This window comes from Dipodomys spectabilis, unplaced genomic scaffold, assembly GCF_019054845.1.
Source record: "Dipodomys spectabilis isolate Male_0828 unplaced genomic scaffold, ASM1905484v1 ptg000212l, whole genome shotgun sequence".
NCBI classification, from domain to species: Eukaryota; Metazoa; Chordata; class Mammalia; order Rodentia; family Heteromyidae; genus Dipodomys; species Dipodomys spectabilis.
This window is the reverse complement of record NW_024870889.1, coordinates 2,084,142-2,099,971: the sequence shown is the minus strand read 5'-3', so window position 1 is coordinate 2,099,971 and position 15,830 is coordinate 2,084,142. Positions and strand designations below refer to the sequence as shown.

General features: G+C 66.2%; 1 protein-coding gene across 1 annotated transcript in view; it reads right to left on the bottom strand.

The window, feature by feature from the left end:
• Kif26a (kinesin family member 26A) overlaps nt 1-15,203 on the bottom strand; it is a 37,165-nt gene extending 21,962 nt beyond the window's left edge. The window contains exons 1-3 of the mRNA XM_042696896.1: nt 15,162-15,203; nt 14,746-14,991; nt 4,267-4,710 (exon numbers count right to left, since the gene is read on the bottom strand). Coding sequence (XP_042552830.1) covers nt 4,267-4,710; nt 14,746-14,991; nt 15,162-15,203 — 732 coding nt within the window. The remainder of the gene's footprint in view (nt 1-4,266; nt 4,711-14,745; nt 14,992-15,161) is intronic.
• Nucleotides 15,204-15,830: the final 627 nt, after the last annotated feature.

Sequence of the window (15,830 nt, the reverse complement as noted above, 5' to 3'; positions counted from 1 at the left end):
CCACAGAAAGTACACTGAGGCCCACCCTAGCAGAGTCCAGGGCACCAAGATGGGGCCCAAGCCTAGCCAGCGCCCTTTCCTCCCAGCGTCCAGTCGGCCCCGATGGCTCAGTGGCACCGAGTACCGCACAGAGCTCTGAGTGCAAGGCAAGCAGGCAGGCCAGGACGGCAGCAGACCCCCCCCCCCTACGCACCACCCAACTGTCATGGCGGGAAACCCGCTCCCAGGGCCTCCCCCAGGCTTCCGCTGCAAACCAGGAAGACGGGAAGGGCCTGCCTGCGGGGCGGGGAGCGGGGCCTGCCCGCGGGGCAGGGAGCGGGCGGGGAGCAGCGGGGCCTGCGGGCCGCATTCTCAGGGCAGTCAGGGTGGGGACAGTGGCTGACTCCAGCTGCCACTGGCTGACAATAGGGAAATAACAGCCTGGCTGGCTACCAGAGTTCCAGAACAGTCTGGACACTAAGCAGGCAGAACGGACCAGACAGGGCCCCTCTCTACGCTCAGGAAAATAACACGGACTGTGGGGCTGGTTTCAGCTACACTGGCTGCAGCCAAGGCACAAGGCAGACTCTGCCTGAGGCCCAGGACAACCCCGGTGCCCTGGATGACTCCTCTCCTGGTGATGGATGTCCAAGTCCCCCCTTCCTCTGCCTCCACAGAGAAGTGTCTACTGTGCTCACGGCTGCTCCCGCCACCCACACCCCGTGCTGGAACCACTGCAGCCCCCTCCCCACCCCCCCATTGCCCACCCACACCCCGTGCTGGAACCACTGCAGCCCCCTCCCGCCCCCCCACACCCCGTGCTGGAACCACTGCAGCCCCCCCTCACCCCCATCGCCCACCCACACCCCGTGCTGGAACCACTGCAGCCCCCTCCCACCCCATCGCCCACCCACACCCCGTGCTGGAACCACTGCAGCCCCCACCCCCCCATCGCCCACCCACACCCCGTGCTGGAACCACTGCAGCCCCCTCCCTCCCCACCCCCATCGCCCACCCACACCCCATGCTGGAACCACTGCAGCCCCCTCCCCACCCCCCCATCGCCCACCCACACCCCGTGCTGGAACCACTGCAGCCCCCTCCCGCCCCCATCGCCCACCCACACCCCGTGCTGGAACCACTGCAGCCCCCTCCCGCCCCCATCGCCCACCCACACCCCGTGCTGGAACCACTGCAGCCCCCTCCCCACCCCATTGCCCACCCATACCCCGTGCTGGAACCACTGCAGCCCCCTCCCCACCCCCCCATCGCCCACCCACACCCCGTGCTGGAACCACTGCAGCCCCTCCCCCCACCCCCCCATCGCCCACCCACACCCCGTGCTGGAACCACTGCAGCCCCCTCCCACCCCATCGCCCACCCACACCCCGTGCTGGAACCACTGCAGCCCCCCCTCACCCCCATCGCCCACCCACACCCCGTGCTGGAACCACTGCAGCCCCCCCTCACCCCCATCGCCCACCCACACCCCGTGCTGGAACCACTGCAGCCCCCTCCCACCCCATCGCCCACCCACACCCCATGCTGGAACCACTGCAGCCCCCTCCCCACCCCATTGCCCACCCACACCCCGTGCTGGAACCACTGCAGCCCCCCCCACCCCCCCATCGCCCACCCACACCCCGTGCTGGAACCACTGCAGCCCCCCCTCACCCCCATCGCCCACCCACACCCCGTGCTGGAACCACTGCAGCCCCCTCCCCCCACCCCCATCGCCCACCCACACCCCGTGCTGGAACCACTGCAGCCCCCTCCCCACCCCCCCATCGCCCACCCACACCCCGTGCTGGAACCACTGCAGCCCCCTCCCCACCCCCCATCGCCCACTGCCCAGACAATCCCACTCTCGCCAGGGCCTACATTTGGTCTGTGACAGATTCACAGCGCTACACTCCAGAAGTGTTTAATTCTAGAGTGTACGGCAGTGTTTTATCACTCCAGGGCCGTCTCTAATGATCGATGTCACGGTGTGGAGGAAGGAGGGGAGGAAGAGTGCATTACCTCATCTGAACCCTAAAGTTCTATTTATGGTTCTAATAATCTCCCTATTGATTGTGGGGACTGTTCTCTAATTATAAATCCATTCCTACCTACCTGAACACAATCGATGTGCACATAAAGCGAGGAGGGGGTGTCTTAAATGCCCGCGTTTTATGGCATTGCTGCACACCGGGCCCCACCACCAGCACCACAGTAAAGACCCCATGTCAGCCTGCTCAATTTGGGGTCAGGCATACTGGCCAGCCATGGGCATCAGCATGGGGACATGGGAGGGAAGATGGTCAGTGAGCTTCTTAACTCTCAGGCGTCACCGGTTTCCCTCGGGGCCTGCCCCCTCCAGATGTCCACCGGCACCTTCTGCACCACACGGGCAGCTCCTCCCAGGAGGCCCAGGAGGCCCAGTCCCCGCCCCAAGATCCCTTCAGGTTGATACACAGAGGAGCCCTGTGCTATCATACCAGGAGCAATGAAGCCCCTTGCTGGATGAATCAGCCAACCAACAAGATGCCATGATCCTCCTCTGTACCCTAACCCTAGAACAGAATGGCCTCAAAAGACTGGCCTCAACAGGCAGCTCCAGAACCAGCTCCAGAGGAGCCAGGCAGGTGGGTGGGCCTGTCAACTGAAGAGATCTCAAAACATTGTCTGGAGGGTGTGGGGCTTCCCTGAGCCTCCGTCCACCCTCCTGGAATGCCTGCTGGCTGGGAGACCACGGGTGAGGGCTGGCTAGCCCATTCCAGTCTCTCACACCCACAGCCAAATACCTGGAACACAGATCCTGTAGAGACAGTGCTCCTCGCACCCACCTACGGCCTGGGACTCCCCCTGGCCTCTGCCCCCTCCTACAGCCTTCCCCATGGGAGCCTCTCATGCCTCTCCTAGCTCTGCTGGCCATGCATTCCACCTGCACTAACCAGCACCCCTTCCCCAGGCTGGGCCTCTGGCTGGGGACAGGCAGGCAGCCCCAGAGCAGTGTCTTGAGTTGGGCAGGGGCTGTGCAGAGTGGCTGACACAGCCACGTGGCCACACTCCCTAAACTCAGACCTCGCTCTCCAACATCCCAGAAAAGTCCCCCTCCAAACCCATTCTCCCAGCTGGAAAAGAGACGGCACAGGATGCTGGGGACACCCAGACACAGAGTGGCCACCGAGCCTGCTTCTCAGGCCACGTGGCCGCTGTCCAGCCCCATTAGAGGCTCTCCAGGGAGCCCCTAATGGTGGGTTCCGTGGGGAGGGGAAGCCAGAGGGACCAGGCCCAGCTTGGCAGGCGGGCCTGCAGCCCTACTGTAGACCAGGGGCCTTGCCCTTGGCTCCAGGCGGCCCCTGTCCATGGAGACGATGGAAGGGGGGCAGCCTAGCTTAGCTCGCTCCTCACAGGCAGGTGCTGCCCGCTCCCCACCCCAGGAAGGGTCTGGACTCATCTCAGCCAAGCTTGGGCCTCTGCCAATCCACAGCATCACAGGCAGGCTGGCCAAAACCATCTGCAGCCACTCCTAGGGGTGAGAGACCCTTCCCACCAGCGCCACGTCCGGGGACCAGCGCCAGGCCCAGGGACCAGCACCAGGCCCGGGGACCAGCGCCAGGCCCGGGGACCAGCGCCAGGCCCGGGGACCAGCACCAGGCCCGGGGACCAGCACCAGGCCCGGGGACCAGCACTGCCCAGGGACCAGCACCAGGCCCGGGGACCAGCACCAGGCCCGGGGACCAGCACTGCCCAGGGACCAGCACCAGGCCCGGGGACCAGCACCACACCCGGGGACCAGCACCAGGCCCGGGGACCAGCGCCAGGCCTGGAGACCAGCACTGCCTGGGGACCAGCGCCAGGCCCGGGGACCAGCACCAGGCCCGGGGACCAGCACTGCCCGGGGACCAGCACCAGGCCCGGGGACCAGCACCAGGCCCGGGGACCAGCACCAGGCCCGGGGACCAGCACTGCCCGGGGACCAGCGCCAGGCCCGGGGACCAGCACCAGGCCCGGGGACCAGCACTGCCCGGGGACCAGCGCCAGGCCCGGGGACCAGCACCAGGCCCGGAGACCAGCGCCAGGCCCGGGGACCAGCACCAGGCCCGGGGACCAGCACCAGGCCCGGGGACCAGCGCCAGGCCCGGGGACCAGCACTGCCCGGGGACCAGCGCCAGGCCCGGGGACCAGCACCAGGCCCGGAGACCAGCGCCACGCCCAGGGACCACCTCCCACTTCTGGGCCCCATGGCCGGAAGGCACCATGCCAAGCCCCCAGCTCTGCTCAGCCCACTCGGGCACTCACCAGGCAGGTGGGGGGCAGGAAGCTGTTGATCCTCGAGAGACCCCACACGCCCTCCAGGCACTGCTGGGCCTGGATGGTGACGGTGCTCAGAGCACCCCCAAGGCCCGCGGGGGCCACAGACACCTGGACGCTTGGTCCGGACGGCCAGGCTGGGCCTTTCCTCCTGTCGGGCCCTGCTGGGGGCTGTCTCCCCGCAGGGCCTATCGGCCCAGGTGTGTCCTTGGAGTTGGTCATGGTTCCGGGGCTGGGGGCTGGGATGCCTCCTCGAAGGACATCAGGGCCACCCCGGCCGGCCGGGCCCTGGAGCAGGTGCAGGGCCTCCCTCGTGAGCTGGTGCAGGTGTGCGGCACAGGTGTCACAGCGGCTCTCGGCCTCCGGACGGCATGCTGGCAAGACCCCGGGTGCTGGGAGCTTGTCGAGAAGCAGAGCAGACAGGCAGGGATCCTGCGGACAGCAAGGGACAAAGCCGGTCAGCGCCAGGACTCACAGGAGCCCGCTGTCCAACTCGGCCCCCACAGCACAGCAAACTCCCACACCAACCCAGCACCATCCATAACCGACTAACAAGCCTGAACCATTTCATCCATGGGATCTCAGCAGGAAAATAATTATCAGAGCTTAATGGTGAGGTCTGCAGGGCCCTTGGTAGCCTCCTGCTCATGGCTACGATGTGCTTGCAGCTCCCGGACAACCAAACTCGGCAGCAGAGATGCTGGGAAGCTCAGTCAGGAAGCCAGTGAGTAGAGACCAGACCACAGGGCCTCCTTCGCCCTGCTCACCAGGCAGGGCGGGGCCTGCACAACACAGGCCGCCCTATTGCTCCTGAGAAAGAAGTGAAATGTGGAGCTGCTACGTGTGACCCCGGGCGGGAGGCCACCCCATCCCTGAGCCAGGGATGCGGGGCTCTGCACAGTGAGGGCACTGGGCAGAGATGGGCAGGAGCAGGAGCCGATGCCCACTGGGGAGCAGGGTGGAGGGCCACACCTTCCACAGTGGCAGAGGAGGAGGCAGGGCCTCAGTGTGACCCCTCCCCCCTACTTGGCCAGGCTCCGCCCACCCTCCCTCCGCAGCCCCTCAGGGCCAGAGCCCGAGCCTGGCTGAAGCCAGTCCTGCTCTTGAAGGCACGGGCCAGCCCCAAACACAAGGCAGGGAGCCCTGGGTCACACGGGCAGACGTGGCTGTGACGAGGCTGGAGTGTGCGCGTGACAGCTGGCTGAGCTCCAGGTCTTCCCTGCAGACCACTCCGCACACCCCAGCGGCCTGGCCCGGGCACCCCTCCCACCCTGGCCCAGGCAGACCCCAGCGCTCCGCCGGCCACACACAGGCCTGGGCCTGATCCAGCCACCCAGCTGGCCACGGAAGAGGCGCATTCATTCCTCAGATGTGGAAACCGAGGCTGCTGTCCCACAGGGGTGACATTCTCTGGGCCTGCTGTGTGGTCAGCAGCCGTGGCCACAACGCACAGGAAGCTCGCACGGGCCACAGCTGTGCCCTGGGGCACCCAACACTGCGAGGGGCAGGGACCCACCATGGCAGGGTCCTGGGGTCTCTCTCTTCCTCTGGCCCCCAGCTCCACGCCACATTCTGCAGCCTAAGCCCTTCCCCCACGGCCCCAGACAGAGGAAGGGGTGACCCCTGCCAGGCCCAGCACACGCCAGCCGCCTGATTTGTGGGCCATTCCGGAAGGCCTGGATTGTCTCCAGGCTCTGAAGTGCCTGGCAGGCCTGGTCCTGATTAGCCAACACCCCGCTCCTCCTGCGCCCCAGGGAATTCACCGGCCTCAGCCACAGGGAGCTCTGCAGGACTGAGGGCCGGGCAGGAATGCTGCCTGGTGGGGCCCAGCTCCAGGCTGAGGACAGCTGCCCATTTTCCTGTCCACTCCTTTTTGATTGGGCTGGTTTTTCCACTCAGCAGGGGGCTGTGGAGGAGAAGGAAGTACAGCCTGCTGGAGCCATTAACCCAACTTAAAAGACTGGGGCCCCGCCCCCAACTCCAGCCCCAGGCCCTGGACCAGCAGCCCAGCCCAAACCAGCCCAGCCCAGCCAGCCCTTTGTTCTGGGGCCTCTGGGGGATTCCCTCCACCACCCCAGCTTCGGGATCAGGAGGGCAGCCCTAAGAGTAGGGCAGGGGCCAGGAGGCAGGTCTGAGGGCAAGGGCCAGGTGGGGCTCTGAGGCCACAGCCCGGTTTGGGGACAGGATCTCTGCTAGATCAAGGAAGTCCATCTCCTGGGGACGCTAACTACCCCACACTCCCGGGCCCGCCAGCCCCAGGCTCAGGCCCTGCGGGGTCACCTGTCCGTCACACAGCAGGGACACCCTGGGTCCCTCAGGCGGGCCAGGCTGCAGTGGGGGACAGAAAGGGGAGCACAGGGACCCAGAGCCTCTGATCTGGTCTCACCATACTGTTTGCTCCAGGGGGATCAAGACATCTCCCCAGGGGCGCACACGGGTGCAGGACAGGCAGGACAGCAACCGCAGGAAACAGCCCCGCGCCTGCCCGACCCTCACGGCTCCACAGGGGCCTCCGAAGGGCGACACCCCCCCAGGGCACCCGCTGCTCCCCGCGAAGCACCACACTGAGCTCAGACCCCAGCCTGCGTCCGGCTGCTCTGCCCTGTCTGCCCTCCTCCAGCCCACTCCCCCCGACTCCCGTGGCAGCCGCTTATGAACTCTGCTCCCTCCAGCCAACATCTTGCCCCTGGTGGGACTTGGCACGTCTAGAGGAGGAGCCCAGCCCGCGCAGCCAGACCCTTCCCCAGCCCCTGCCACAGCCCCAGGGTCAGCCCCCACGTTTTAAGATTTGAACCCCTGAAAGCCGGGCGCCCAGCCTGCTACTCACCCCTGAGTCAGTGGTTTCAGAAAGACAGTAATTACTCCACTGCAAAATATTACTTTTAATTTCCTCTTTATGGTCTAATTAAACAGATATTTTACTTGCGCTTGGAAAGTGTTTTTCTTACTCTGATTCAATTGAACGCTGCGCTCCCCACACGCCACACAGTAGGTTTTGGGGCCTCTCTTACTTGAAAATGATGACTTTCCAGCTTTTATTTTGTTTCTGGGGTCTCCGAGCTGCTGTAAGTAATCCTTCCATTTCCTTCTCCGTGCACAGCCGGTGCCTGGCCTGGAGATGTGTGGCTCCAGACTTGACCCAGCCTGACCAGCAGAACAGACACCCCCCCACCCCGCCATAGCAGACCGGGGGCCACCAGCCCCGAGGGAGACCCCCTCGGAGCTGTCACGGGACCCCAGCTCCCTCAAGCAGGGTGGCTCAGGGGAGACAGGCCAAGGGCCTGAGACCCTGGCCTCTCCTGCTGGACGCCACAGGGTGTGAGCAAATAGACAGCCAAGCCCAGGACCCCGCTGCTGTCCTGCTACCGACCCCTCCACCGCATCCTCCCTTCCCTTCCCAAACAAAGCCTCTAGGCTGTGACCCCTAAGCTGCTCTTTCCGGAGTTCACAACAGGTCCAGGAAAGGACTGGGGCTGACTGCGGGGCCAGGGGCTGCTCCAGAACATTCCTCTGTCTCTAGCAGCCTGGTGGAGCTGGGGGCCCAGGGGCCAGGGAGTGCTGAGTGTTCCAGCCTGGAAATTGCCAGTCGGGCTCTGCCCTGGGCCCTGCCCACCCCTTCCAGCCTCTCACTCGAGGCCCAGGCTGCAGGCTGTGGATCTGCAGGTCTGAAAGTGGAGGGGCGTCCGAGGAGGCAGGCCAGCCCACCCAGCACTGCCCAGCACGCCACTCCAGCCCCGTGCCAGGCGCAGCCCTCCCGGACTGCTCCGGACAGATCCCCCCATTGAGACCTCCCCCTCAAAGGCCTGCCCTGTTCCCCGCCACTGGCCTCCCTGCCGGCAGCCAGGCCCTGGGACAGCAGGCCAGGCAGGCACAGGCAGCCTTGGGGAGGCCGAGACAGTGTATGGAATAGGCTGCAGCCAGGGGGTGAAGCACAGAGCCCCCCGCACCTCAGTTTCCCCACCTGAGCTTCGGGGCAGCAGTGAATCTGCACTGCAGGTGCTGGGGACCGGGATCAGAAGCTGGTCACAGGGGAGCCTGCCGGTGCCACTGGCTGGGCCCACAGAGGCCAGGCGCTCCCTAGCTGGCCATCCCGGGGCCTGCACACTGCCGAGCCAGGCCCCTGCTGCCGGGAGGAAACAGCACCACTAGCCGCCCAGGTAAGTGAGGAGCCGCAGACCTGCCCTGAACACGCTCCCTTCAGAAGACACCCGAGAACCCAGGCAGGGTCACGGAAAAGACCCGGCGCAAGGCCTTCCCCAGGCTCTGGGTAGGAAAGTCAGGCGCTGCAGACGAGAACCAGTCTGTGAGGGCACCCGGTCTCCAGCCTGCGGGCGGGCACCCTCCCTCCTCAGAGCCGCTACACACAGCTCTGGCGCTGACTGGACACGCTGGCCCTGCTGCCCACCCGCCCAGGCCGCCAGATGAGAGCAGGAACCCAAACCCACAAGAAGCGTCTGGCCCCAGCCCCAGCCCAGCCCAGACTCCAGGCAGCACAGGCCAACTTCCTCCCCTCAGAGGACCTGAGGCCACAGTCCCGCATCCCATCCTCACCCAAACTCAACAGCGAGGCCCCGCCCCACGCACCAGGGACCTGCCTCCACCCTGCCCCGTGGAGGGAACCGGTGCCCGTGTCACTCCGAGGCCCCGAGGCCCCAGCAGTGGACATGTGCAACCAGGTCAGGTGACTGTGGGGATCTACCCCAAGCTTTGCCCTGGCCACCGCCCGCTTCCCCCTCCTGGAGGGCCTCCAAGCCTATCCCCCCAGCCCAGCCGGTCCTGGGGAGCAGAATGGGTTTCTGGGCCTGGAGAGTGAGGAAACCAGGGTATCTATCTCCAGATGCCTTCCCAGGCAGGCGGAAAGTGTAGGTGCCAAGGAGAGAGGCGCCCAGAGCTGCCCGAGGCAAGCCAGGGAAGGCTGGAGGACAATCCCTCAGTCCTGGACCGCCAGGAATGGTGAGGCCTCTGGGCCGTGGCCCAAGGCCGCAGGCAGGGACCACAGCAGAGGGCAGGGTCCCGACGAAGGCCCTGCAGCCTGAGCCTCTCCCGGAGCAAAGCACCAAGCAAAGTCCGGCCTGGCACATTCCATCGGCCAACAGGCAGTGGCCCAGCCTGACCTCATCACCCAGGGTCAAAGGCTCACACACGCCACATGTCAGAGCGGCCACCCAGGACCAGCCACAGCAGGCGCCAGGCATGGCCCTGGGCCATGAAGGACCATACATCCACCAGCTCCACAGGCCAGTCCGGGCCCGCACACCCCCGCCGGCCTCCTCCCGCTGGAAGCCTGCCACCGCGCCCAGACAAGGCGGAACACTGGGTGTCTGCAGCCAGCCGCATACCCCGGAGAGCCCCACCTGAGATGCAGCCCTGGCTACAAGGACCCCCAGCCCAGCAGGAACAAGAGAGACTCCACCAGGGACCCTGCTCACAGATGGAGAAACTGAAGCCTCTGGGTCCTGCCCCAGCTCCACCTTCCCCGGAGAATTTCCTTTGGCACAGCGTTCACCCCAGCACAGAGTGAGAAGGTGGAGCTCCAGGGCAGAGGCCGGCCTGTCCTGCAGCTTGCAGAGGGCACCGAAGGGCTGTCTGGGCCTTCTAGACGCACCTTGACTGCCCGCGTCCCCGTGACCCGGCCAAGCTGAGCAGACCAGGGCCGGCCTCGCAAGACGTGCTCTGGCAGACACGCAACGAGAGCCGGTCACCGCTGCAACCCGCAAGAATGACCAGCTCCGTCAGACCAGCTTTGTCACCGCAACAGGACGGGAGGAAGGAGACTGATCTACCGTGAGCTTCCCGGCAGACAGGGAGAGGGGATGGCTCTTCCTCGCAGCCCTTCTGACTCCCAAAGGTGAGGCCCTCGGGAACCACGGAGGGAGCTGAGGGAAGGCCTCGGGGCCATTCCTGGCCCGCCCAGGCCACCGCAAGCCCCGCTCGCACAGCAGTTCGCACAGCAGTTCACGAGGCCTGTGTGGATTCCCTGCCTCCCCCCCCTCGGAAGAAGGGCAGTGAGGCCGGCGGCCACACTCAGTCCCTGCCCAGTCCCTGGTACGACAGCTGATTCCCTCACACAAGACAAAAAGCTATACCAGCCCCTGGACGGCTCCTCTACCAACTGTGACCCCTGGACATAGCTGACCCAGGAGAGGCCAGAGGACACCAGCTCCTATCTCGGGTCATCCTCTAACGTCCGCTAGCAATGGCGGCAGAGGCCTCCACCGGCAGCCAGGCCTCCACCAGCCCCTCTGCCTCCCATCAGCAGCCTGGAACCCCAAACTTCCCAGCTGGGCCCCAGGAGCAGACTGCTTCCCCGTGAATCACCCTGTCCCCTGCCAGCCCAAGGGGCACTGCCCCCCCACACCTGCCCCAAGTGCCACCTGGGCTCAGGTGGGAAAGAGCAGATGCCGCCCAGGCCCCACCCCGCAGTGCCCCAGGCGGCCAGCCGGCCAGCCTGCAGGCAGCAGGTGGAGCCCAGGCCTGGCTCCCCACAGCAGGGAAGAGGGGGGAGGCAGGGGAAGGGGGGATGGCAGGGGAAGCCTCCAGCCTGGCTCCCCCACCCAGGGCTACACCTTGTCTGGAGGGCCACAGACCCAAGGTCTCAAAATCACAACGTAACATCAGAGCTGGGGGCCTTGCAGACAGCTCTCACGAGGCTGGGGAGAGGAGGACTTCCTCCCCCTCCCCCAGGTGGAAAGAGGCAACCGAGAACCACACACATGAGAGGAGGCCGTACAACACACACACACACACACACACACACACACACACACACACACACGTCCACCACACACACACACACACGTCCACCACACACACACACACACACACACACACATACACACATGAGAGGAGGCTGTACAACACACACACACACACACAGGAGGCTGTACAACACACACACACACGTCCACCACACACACACACACACACACACACACACATGAGAGGAGGCTGTACAACACACACACACACACACGAGATGAGGCCGTACAACACACACACACACACACACACACACACACACGAGAGGAGGCCGTACAACACACACACACACACACACACACACACGAGAGGAGGCCGTACAACACACACACACACACACAGGAGGCTGTACAACACACACACACACGTCCACCACACACACACACACACACACACACACACACATGAGAGGAGGCTGTACAACACACACACACACACGAGATGAGGCCGTACAACACACACACACACACACACACACACACGAGAGGAGGCCGTACAACACACACACACACACACACACACACACACGAGAGGAGGCCGTACAACACACACACACACACACACACACGAGAGGAGGCCGTACAACACACACACACACACACACACACACACACACACGAGAGGAGGCTGTACAACACACACACACACACACACACACAGGAGGCTGTACAACACACACACAAAGAGACCGTACAACACACACACACACACACACACACAAGAGGAGGCCGTACAACACACACACACACAGGAGGCTGTACAACACACACACATACACACACACACACACACACACAAGAAGAGACCGTACAACACACACAAACACACACACACACACACGAGAGGAGGCCGTACAACACACACACACATACACACACACACACAGGAGGCTGTACAACACACACACACACACACACACACACACACACACACAGGCAAGGCGGTCCAGTGGCTCTGAGGCACTTGGAAGGCAGGGAACAAGACCCAGCCTCAGATGAGCAGGAGGTTTGCAAGAGCTAAATGAGAATCGATCCTCTCCCAGTTGGGGTGATAATCAATTCAGTGCTGGTATTGACACCTCAAATGTCACAGGGTCTCCGGAGGAGCCGCCACCTCCCAGGGGCACGTGTGGCAGCAGCTTGTGACCCAAGCCCCCACCCCACCCCAGCGGAGAAGGGGCCTCTGCGGCAAACCTGAGCAGCGCCCTGCATGGGACAGTGTCCGGGAACAGAGCAGGAATCCGGCCCAGCTGCCCCCACAGAGGGGCAGGAGGAAAAGCTGTCCCTCAGCCACTCAGCAAACATCCCGTGGTCACTGTTTTCACCTGGCGGAGCTGCTGCCTGGAGTGGGCTGGGCTGGGGACAAAGATAAGGGGCTATGGAACTGGTGGCCATTTCGCTGTGGCAGATGAGGACACAGGACGGGGAGGGTAGCAGGCTCGGCTATGTCCAGGGGAAGGCCCTGGCTCTGGCCTCAGAGGACGGCACTGCTGTGCGTGGCGCGCCCCCTGGGAAGGCGCTATGAAGGACCACAGCAGTGGTGGCAGGAGGTCTGGGGAGAAGGAAGACATCTAAGACAGAGGAGGAGCGTGGTTCCAGACCCACAGAGGATGTGGCCCAGAGACCACAGGAAGCCAGGCCACAGGTGTGAATCCAGGCCACGCAGGCATCCTAAGCCAGGGGACAGGCCTGGGAACCTGGGGGGGGGAGGGGACACAGTGGGGCCCCACGGCTTCTCAGATGGGGCGGGACAAGCCTCCCCTGGGCGCTGGGCAGGAGGAGGATGTTTCCTCCCTCCTGGACTCAGAGGAGAGCAGCGGGCAGCAGGGCGTCCTGGGCACCACAGCCCGCCTTGCCCAACACCGGTCTGCACGGCTGCGACCAGTGCTGGAGCAGAGAAAGGGGACCAAGAGTCGGCAGAGTGAGTGACCGGCAAGCTCACGGTGACGCCGGCAGGCTGGAGGCCAGGCAGGGGCCCCCGGGGCACGGGTCCCAGCCTCACGCCACTGCTAGGCTGCGAGAGAGAAAGAGGCAGCTCCCTTCTCTGCAAACCCTTCAGCTGTTCTCAAGAGTTCATCTCCCTGGGACCAGAAATAAGAACTAGACCTCTCTGGAAGACCCTAGCCACGCACTAAATGGCCCAGGGCCCGTGCCTGGGCTCCGAGGCGTGAAAGCTGGACGCTCACCCTCAGCGGGCTGCACACGGCCTCCTTCGCCTCCCAGGAAAGAGCCTGTGCCACGTGCACTCTGAGCCACAAAAGCAACAGGACAGGACCCACGGAGGCAGTGCAGTCAGGCTCCAGGACTCTGTCCTCTGGAGAATGACGAGGGACCTCGCTGCCCTCAGCATGGCACTCCAGGCCAGCGGGCCATGCCCAGGTGACAGAGGAGGACACCTGGGGTGAGTGGGGCCCAGGGCAGCCAGAAGCCTGGTCTGCTGGTGCCAGTGCCGCCCAGGGCCAGGGGAACCCCCACCTGGCGCTTGTGAGCTACAGCCTGTCTCAGAGACCAACTCAGGGGTGTGGACCCTCCCCCAACTCCAGAGTCAGCTGGTATGGACTCCATCCCCCCAACAACCCTGAGCCTGACCCTGGCCAGCTGCCCTGGGGCCTGAGAAGCAGCACAAGGCAAAGTCCACTCCGCCATCAGGGAGGCCAGCTCCACCAAGGAGCCCCTCCAACCCTGGCCGGGCTCCTGTAGGGCCTCGGGAGCCCCGCCCATCCCTCCCAAATGGCATCTCTGAGGGAGCCCTGCCATCTTTTACGTTAGACTCAAGCCATCTGGGGTGCAGAGCTTGGCAAAGGAGCCACAGGGTCCTCCCAGGCCAGGCCCGCACTCTCTCCCCCCACACAGAGGCCGAGGCCTCCCCAGCCCCGGCCCGTCCCCAGGGGTCTGCCCCAGCCCAGAACCACACTCAGGGCGGCACCCAGACCACACCAAGTGCTTGGAGCACTGAGTTTGCGTTCAGTGGGACTACATGCACTTCCCAGACTCCTTCAAAGAGCTGCAGGTCAGAGGCCGCTTCCCCTGGGCCCGCAAACTTCCAGGCGTATTGTTCCTGGAACAATGGCTCCTTCCAGGCCGGCCAGCACCAGAGGCCTGGCCACTCACCACAGCAGGGCTGCAGCCTGGGAACCCAGGGGCCTGGCCACTCAGCACCCGTGGGAGGCAGAGAGGTCCTGGATGGGCATAACCCCCGTGGAGAAAGTGGGACTGGGTACCCCAGAGCACCCCCATCGGCAGGGGCAGCCGCCCCTTCTCCCCTGCCGGGAAGTCCTCCAGACCCAGGCCTGCCAGGGCCCAGGTGCCACGGTTCCCCCCACACCCAGTAACCTCTTCTGGTGGCTGGTGGGGCTCTGCCCTGGGTGGCGTGTGTGGCTGGCCACACACAGAGAGACAGGCACGTGGGGCAGACACACAGACACACACACACAGACACACACACACACAGATGCACACACAGACAAGTGGTTCCAGCTGTGGGACATCTGTAGCTAAGGAGGAAAAAAAACCCTCCTGCAAGCTCCCTCCACCCGCAGCGGAAATCAGGCCGCGCAGTCCCAACTCTCCAGCGTCACACGCAGGGAAACTGAGGCCCGCGGGAGGGGGCACCACGGGAGGATGCGCGGGCGCGCGGCCCGTGTTCCGCCGCGAGCCTCGGGCGTCCGGGCTGGGGTGCCCGGCCGCCCGCGGAGGGGCGCGCACTTACCCTGAGGGGCGTCCCGGGCCCGCCGACCAGCCTCCACGCCTGGCGCTTGAGCTCCCCGAGCTTGGTGTGGCAGTGGCGGCACCAGCCGCCCGCGCCGGCCGCGTGGCCCGGCTCCGCGCCCGCGCCGGCGCCCTCGGGGGCCGGGCGGCGGCCGCACGGGTCCGGGTCCGGCCGGGCGGGCGGCTTCGGGCGCGGGGACACCTCCAGCAGCGGCCGCGGCTCCCGGGCCAGGCCGCCCTCGGCCACCTGCGGGCGGGGAGGGGGAACAGTGAGCCTGGGCGGCCGGCGGCGGAGCGCGGGGCCGGGGGGCCCGGCGCCCACCCTCCCGGCGCCCCGCGGGGCCCCGGCGCGCGCGCGGCCCCGGCCCGAGGGGGCGTCCCGGGCCCCGCCGCCGCCCCCGGCCCGGCCGCGCGTACCTCAGGCTGCGCCGCGCGGAGCGGGGCCCCGCGGCCGCCCATCGCCGGCGAGGAGGCGGCGGACGCGGCTACGTGACCCGGCCCGCCGACGCCCCCATGGCCCGGCCCGCGGCTCCGAAGTTGGCGGCCGGGCGAGTGGCGGCGGGCGCGCGGCGGCGGCGGCGGCGGGCGCGCTCGGGGGCGGGCCGGGGCGGGCCGGGGCGGGCGCGGGGCGGGGACCGGGACGCCCCTCCCACCCGGCGCCCCGCGCGGCCCCGCCCGCGCCGAGGACCCCGCCGGGCCGACCCGCGCGGCCCGGGGCGGCGGCGTGGACGCGCGTCGCGCGCGCGCATGCGCCTCCGCGGCTCCCCGACGCGTGGGTCCGCGCCGCCCCCGGCCTGGCGCCCGCGACGGGGAAAGTTCCGCCCTCAGCTAGGTGGGGCCAGGTGGGCCGAGGCCGTCCGGGAAGGCTCCCGCCGCTGCTTCCGCACCCGGGCACACCGCGGGCCACTGGCCGCCCGGAGCGCCGCCTCGCGCGCGCCGTGCGGTCCCCGGCCCGGCCCGGCCTCTGCGTGTCTGGAGCGGCCGACGCGGAGCGGCCTGCGCGCGGGGCCGGGGCCGGGGATCCGGGCCGGAGGCCGGGGCCCGGGCCCGGAGGGCGCGGTACCTGTTGGCAGCAGGCCGGCAGAT